This window comes from Triticum aestivum, chromosome 3D (assembly GCF_018294505.1).
Source record: "Triticum aestivum cultivar Chinese Spring chromosome 3D, IWGSC CS RefSeq v2.1, whole genome shotgun sequence".
In the NCBI taxonomy this organism is placed as follows: Eukaryota; Viridiplantae; Streptophyta; class Magnoliopsida; order Poales; family Poaceae; genus Triticum; species Triticum aestivum.
Window position 1 is genome coordinate 524,078,966 of NC_057802.1, and position 7,229 is coordinate 524,086,194.

Below are 7,229 nucleotides of genomic sequence, written 5' to 3' on the forward strand. Positions count from 1 at the left end.
GTACCAGTTTCCTCTTTGGTGCTAAAGAGGCAAGCGCAGGCGAGGAGTCCCGAGGCATCAGACAAAGGTTTCCATATCGGTGTAACAAGACCAAGACCAGCAGGACGGAGGTCACCACGGAGCCCACAGCAGCGTCACCACCAGAGCCTTTGGCAGGTGAAGACCACCTTTTGTCAGGATAGCTTATACTAGTTGTCCCCCTTCAAACTTGGCCGTTGTCGGATCCCTTCCCGCCTAACATTTGAGAAGAGGACCAGGGCCTCTATAAATAGGACTAGCCACCATCATAGAACGGGACTGGACGGGACGGAGATCGACTCATCTTGGATCGGATCCATTCCATCCTCACATCCACCAGCTCGTCGAGCTCAAGAACACCTCTCCTCCTGAGGCTGTTCATCCACTGTACTAGTTCATCCTCAGCCCTTGAGGCAATCCACCACCACCACACTGGAGTAGGATATTACACCACACGGTGGCCCGAACCAGTATAAACCTCTGTGTCTCGTGTTCTTTGGGTTCGTCGAGTTAGGCCGTGAGATTGTTGAGCGAAAGAACTACGGAGAGAGAATCCTTCGTGCACACCCCAGAGTTCGAACCTCATAAGGGTTTGCCGGAACCCTGAATCTGACAGCTGCCATTTGTTTTCATATATTTTTCCGGAAGCAGAAACGAATGCAGAAACCCCTGAAACAAATACAAAAACAAATACTACCGAAAACGACAACGGAGCAAGTACGACACGGACACGGAGATGGAAGCGAGAATTCACCGGAACCAAAGACCCCTTGAACCGTAGAACAAAACATAATGAAACCAACAAAGTTGTTTAGCGAATAAGATGGTTACAAAATATTAAGATATATCCTAGATATATCTTAAGATACCCATTTGTGCATTAATATTCGACTTTGGCAACCAAGGCATGAAACAACCACACATTGTTTGTCAAATCACAATAGTGCTTGTACATGCGATATATTATTGAAATTGGGTCATATGGGTAAATTGTTAATATTTCTTTTTGTAAACTTGATCAAAGTTTATAAAATTTGACTACAGACAAATCTAATATGGGAGTAAACCAAAACAGAAGAAGTATGTAGTACTATTAGGTAATTGCCTTTGCGGTGTAACGAAGGCACAAATATTTTCTACGTGTCGTGCTTTATCAAGACATTTTATTGTTAATATGATAACCTACTACAAATGGCCACTGAGTTAATCCATTTTTTTTTTGCATTAGAACCGAACTAGCCTTTATGTGGATGTTAGAGGGGCTGTGCTATTCCCAACCCATCAAGGTTCAAGTCCTGGTGCTCGCATTTATTTCTGGATTTATTTCAGGATTTCTGGCGATGCGCTTGAGGAACGATCGAGGAGACCGATCTCCCTTCCAGGAAAGCAACAACAACATTCAGTGGAGGAGACGTTCCCGTCGACGACGAGGTGCCTACGGTGACTTCGTAAATTTCAAGATGATAATGCCGGCTCAGTCTTGCGGAGGTGCTCACAGGGATAGGGTGTGCGTGTGTACGTTCATAGGGGTGAGTGTATGTGCGTGTATATGAGCGCTTGCGTCTGTACTGTGTTTAAAAAAACTTAAAAAAAAATGCAATCGAGAAAAAGAACTTTTTTTTGAGACATCGAGAAAAAGAACTAGCGGCGGGAGGGAGCGAGCGCGCGGGGGAAGGGGCGAGTCTGGGCCGCGGCCTGCCTGTGCGCTATCCAGCACGGCGGCGCTTAACTCGGCGAACCCTCAAAAAAAAAAAAGGAGGTCTCGGCGGTGGCGCGCCGCCGCTTCGTGCTGTCTTGCCGAGACGGGGAAAAGGAGCAGCGGCGCTGGCGCTGGAGTAGGCAGCTGACATAGAAGGAGAGGCTACTGCTGCCTGGCCTTCCTTCCTGCGCCCCAAATCCGTCATGAAACTGACCTGCGTGACCACCCCCGGCAGCGGCGGCGGCGGCGGCTACCACTCGCCGGCGAGCCACCTACTGGAGCTGGAGGGGGTCCGCCTCCTCCTCGACTGCCCCGTCGACCTCTCGGCCCTCACAGCATTCGCCCCGGTGCCGCTCGGCCCGGACTGCGGTGACGCGGGGGACCTCATCCGCGCGGTTCCCTACTACTGGTCGCCGGCGGCGTCCGCCGCCGCGAAAGCAGGTGGCGTGGATGCCGTGCTTGTGTCGTCCGCCACGGGGATGCTTGGGCTCCCCTTCCTCACCCGGCTCCCGAGCTTCGCAAACACCAAGGTGACTCCTATCCCTGCTGCTCTGTGATGCATAGCACCCTAGATTGCAAACTGGTATTGTTTAGGCTGCAGCTTGTGTTAGGAATTTGAACGATTGTTGTTTTTTCCCCTAGTGAAGAGGAGTAGTTGATATCTATTCAAATCATCTGGAAGAAGAAGCCTGCTGAATGCAAAATCCAATAGTCTGAAAGACATATGAGCTAGCTCATTGTTTTTTTTTACTGAGGTGTATAAAATGGGGAGAACAGGGGTAAAACAGTTGGATTTGATGTTTTATTTTAAGAAAATGGTGAAAACAAGTGTGCTCCTGTATGAATTCCAAAGGCATGCTCATTGGCATTTTTTTTTAATCTTGAATCATGAAATTTTAGTCATATTATGTTGTTTGTAAAATCTTCTGTGAGATGAATCATGAAACTTCACCTCCATAGGTAGGTGCTAATGCATACAATGAAATATAGAGTGCGATTGTTGACTGTCTGTATGAAACTATGAATAGGTTTATGTTACAGAGTTAGCTGCAAGGATTGGAAAGCTAATGATGGGGGAGCTCGTGGAGATGCACTCCGAGTTTGTAAGGTACTATGGGCCAGATACAGATGGGCCACCCAAGTGGATGCAAGGGGAGAAACTCCATAAACTCCTGTCATTGTTGCAGAATATAGTGATTGAAGATGAGGGAATGGATTTAGCACCTTTGATGCCTCTCTACAGGTACACATTATTTAATAGGCCATATACTTCCCGAATCGCATATCGTGTTACCCTTTTACTATAGAGAAATTTATATATGAAAGCTACAAAATATACCCAGTTTCCCATATTTATCCTTGCCCTTTAGAAACTGTTTTTACTGGTTAATTAAAAATTGATAATCTTAGGGGGTGTGCTAGGAGCAAATAGTATCCAACCAGATCCATAAATTGACAACAGCCAAATTCCGATATTTTACTAGTCAAGTAGCAAGCCTACCCCAACTGGTTTGGGACCAAAGGCTTTGTTGTTGTTGTTGTACTAGTGAAGTAGAAAATTACAAAGTTTAATAGATACCAAACTTTCAGGAATATATGGTAAGTTTGTAACCTATGATAGTTTTTTTTAACCTGGAGTTACTTGAAAATGAAATACATACTTGACTCTGTTATTTCATGTACACATCTGATAGGGCACATGTTTACATCCCTAGTAACCTAGCTTGGTGTTAGGCCAGTGTTGTTGGTGACAACTGAAAATGCCATTTGAGTAAAAGATCTACTGATCTACATGCTTACATATGCTTAGTATCTCAGTTACATGCAAATAGAGCTTTAGTTCTTGCAAGGAAATATGTGAGATTGGACCATATGGCTGTCATTCAATTATATGACTGCATAGGAGATTCACTACTTAATAATGACATCAACACTGCTCTATCATCCTGCTTTCTTTTCTTAATTGGATTACACCTATTGCAGTGCCACAAACTTAGAAGAATGCATGCGAAAAACCCAGACTGTGAAATACGGAGAGGAGGTTTGCTTCAATGGCATGTTGATGCTGAAAGCCTCTAGCTCTGGCCTGGAGCTTGGCAATTGTGTCTGGTCAATAAAGGGTCCAAGAGCAAGTATTACCTACTTGCCAAGCACCGTGTTTGTGTCAGCCCATGCCTTAGATTGCGACTATAACTCTCTGAAGGAAAATGATATCATTTTGTTTTCAGATTTCTCATCCTTGGATGTCATGGATGAGAATAATGAGAATCTGGGTGAGAATGCAATGCTTTGTGATGACTCACTGTCGAGGTATGCTGTGTGTCGCAGTTCAGTTTTGTATGACTTGTGTGTGTTAAAAATAACCTTCTGCATTTCTTTTTTGCATGGAATGTTACTTAAAATCTTCAAGGGATGATGGTGTTGATGAGGATGAATATGTCCAATGCCTGTGTAAGAATGATGATATTGCAGAGGAGATTGAGAGAATCAGTTTCATATGCTCATGTATATCAGACGCAATTAAATCTGGAGGTTCTGTTTTAATACCAATAGGACGACTTGGGGTTATTCTTTTAATTTTGGAACATATATCAGAAACGTTACTTTCTTCCGACATGAAGGTAATTGAAGTAGTTCTTGACCCCTTGTAATCATATAGTGGACTCTTGTTAATAGATCCAAACAGTTGGAATATATATTTTTATTGTGCTTTGTGTGAGTCAGGCTATGTAGTAATGTTGTTAATACCAACAGCATATACTTTTACTTAGGATATTGCATGGCTTTGCTAATGGTGAAATGTCAAGTTGACAATGCCTGACTTGCAGCCAACCGTCTGTAAGATTATTAGCTTTAAAGAGTGTTTAAAGATGCATGCGGTACAAAGGGTGTTTTAGTTCTACACTTGTAATCATATAAATATCAAGCTTCTTTAGTTCTACTATATGAAATAATATGCCCATTCCAAATCACTATATTTTCTCTGCATCACCCATTTGTCTTCTCACATGTTTTGCATCTGTTGTTTTAGGCTGACATTTTCCCCCTGTTTGAGTCAGGTACCCATATTTATGATTTCTGGTGCAGCAGAAAAAATAATATCCTTTACCAATGCCGTGCCAGAATGGCTATGTAAGCCACGCCAAGAAAAGGTCGTTCCCTTCTCACTATGGTTGTTTTGACATATGAACATAACATGGTCTTACTGCAACACTATTTATCCTGCAGCTATTCTCGAGGGAGGAGGAGGCATTATTTGGCCATGTGGAGCTTCTGAAGGAAGGCAAACTATCTCTGTTTCCTCATCTATACTCAAAGGGCCTGCTGTAAGAAGTTTATCAAAATTTTGTTGCTAGTTATTACTTTTTACGACTATACATGATAGGTAGCCTTAAGATTGTTTAGTTTAGGATCACCAGCTTTCAGTTGGATTTACGACTATACATGCTAGAACAGTTGGATTTCAGTTACTTTTTAAATGTTGTTTCCTGCATTTTCTGCTGTGTAACAACGCTGGAATCCTGTCAGGGCAGCGTGGAAGGAGCCCTGCATTGTATTTTGTCCAGACTGGAACCTTAGGCACAGCACAGCAGTCCATTTGCTTCGTCGGTGGCATGCAGATAAACGGAATCTTCTTGTTTTGGAGGTAAACAGGTGTCCAATATTATCACCAAATGTGGCATAATCTTAACTGCTTTTGGTGACGCTAGACTAATAATTATTTTACGTGCAGCAAGGAGTTGATGCTGAGTTGGCTCTTAAGCCTTTCATGCCTGTGGCAATCCAAGTTCTTGAATGTTCTTTCCTCTCTGGAATAAAGTATGTTTTGAAAGTTCAAAAGTTTATGTTTATGTTTCACCACTTTATATAGTAACAATAACAAAGCAGAATATGTAGACTAAAGTCTCCAGTTTCTTGTTGACAGGGTGCGGAAAGTCAATCCATTGCTGTCAGTTCTCAAACCGAAGCTTGTTCTGGTATGCCATTACTTATTTTCCCACATCCTTCTGGTGGAGCTGATTTTCTTGAAGCGAGCGATCATTTCCTCATGCTCTATTCTACCCTGCAGTTTCCTGAAGATTTGAAGTCGCGGTGTCCATCAAAGGAGGACGCTCCATGGTCATACCTGTACTACTCCAAGGGCAAAACCATTGAGATCCCAAACACACGGGAAGACTTCGAGGTGGGGCTTCCAACCGACGTCGCCTTTGGGTTGCAGCCTAGGCAGTTGGACAAGGCCATCGCCGTCGCGAGGCTGAGAGCAAAGCTCCATCTCAGCAAGGGGCAGTACGTGCTGGTTGCTCCGAAGGATCAGTCCGATGAATCGAACCGGCAGTTGCTACACTGGGGAGCTGTCGATGCAGGCCGCCTGTTGTCAGCCTTGCAAGAGAAGGGGATCGAATGCGCTTTTCCTGCAGACGACGATGATGGCCCGGCGGGCTGCGAGCGCTCGATTTTGATCACCAGTCCAGGAGAAGCCCTGGTGAAGATGGCGCCTGAAAAGACCGTGATCTACTGCGACGATGAGAGTACAACCAGGCTGATTTATGATGCTCTCAGCAGTGTTTGTAATGGGATCTAGTAACATGCTACTGCACGGTTAATGGTAGGGTGGGTTCATGGGGACGCAATCTGAAAGGAAAGAGTGTAAGATGATGAATTTGGAATTGCGCAACTTGGTTTTCGCCATGGAAGGTTGGAGTACATTTAGGAGCCACATTGGTATCAAGAGAAGAGAAGTAGTTGCACATTTACCAGTTTGATCTCTGACGAAACCGAGAGGACGAAAATGAAGAAGTGAAACACAGTTTACCTCTGAACACGCGTCGCCGATGATTGAGCATGCATCAAGCAGTCCATCTGCGGCGAGGAGGCTCCAGCGGGGGCGACCTGAGAACACATGAGTTAGTCGCTCGTCAATATATCTCATGTGTTCTCAGTTCGACCCTGCAGGAACTTCCTCGCATGTCCAATGCTTCGTTCAGCATAACGTCACTCCTACTTAGTACACTGACGGAAATCTATGGCTGTATATCCTCTTCTTCAGGCTTAAAGTTGTAGCCATCGATTCTACTTATAGCTTATCGTGGCACCAAGGGATTGGTGTTGTACTACTGCACTGCATTTTCCCTCACAGGCACAAGTGAAGTACTATTGCGTACTACCACCATTCTCGGTGCGTCCATGTCCGAGATAGCCGGAGAGAGGGAGTACAGCTCGTTGTACACTTGTACTGCAGCCAGAGCCCGGCACGGCAGTACAGATTGTACTGCAGCCTGCGGCCACCCGTTGGGATGCAGATGCAGAACCTTCCACTTGCAGCTTTATTTGCGTCGATTGCTGCACTCGTAATCATCCCCATGTGCAGGTGCGTCCGATTAGTAGGAGCACTCGTCACCCGCCAGCTTTGATCTGGAGTTTATCCCATCCATTGCAAAATTACCACTCAACGTGTTCCTATATGATGTGCCTTTATGTCGGCACAATGCGACACTGCACAACAGAGAGTACA

The 7,229-nt window shown here is 44.7% G+C and overlaps 1 protein-coding gene across 1 annotated transcript; it reads left to right on the top strand.

Annotated features, from left to right (window-relative positions):
- The first annotated feature begins 1,694 nt into the window (after window positions 1-1,694).
- On the top strand, window positions 1,695-6,421 carry LOC123080198 (integrator complex subunit 9 homolog). The gene is made up of 10 exons (XM_044503096.1): window positions 1,695-2,247; window positions 2,746-2,960; window positions 3,701-4,027; window positions 4,128-4,338; window positions 4,777-4,869; window positions 4,946-5,043; window positions 5,246-5,363; window positions 5,451-5,536; window positions 5,643-5,694; window positions 5,787-6,421. Exons 1-10 carry the CDS (start codon window positions 1,921-1,923, stop codon window positions 6,297-6,299), a joined length of 2,040 nt encoding a protein of 679 aa, XP_044359031.1. The 5' UTR covers window positions 1,695-1,920; the 3' UTR covers window positions 6,300-6,421.
- Window positions 6,422-7,229: the final 808 nt, after the last annotated feature.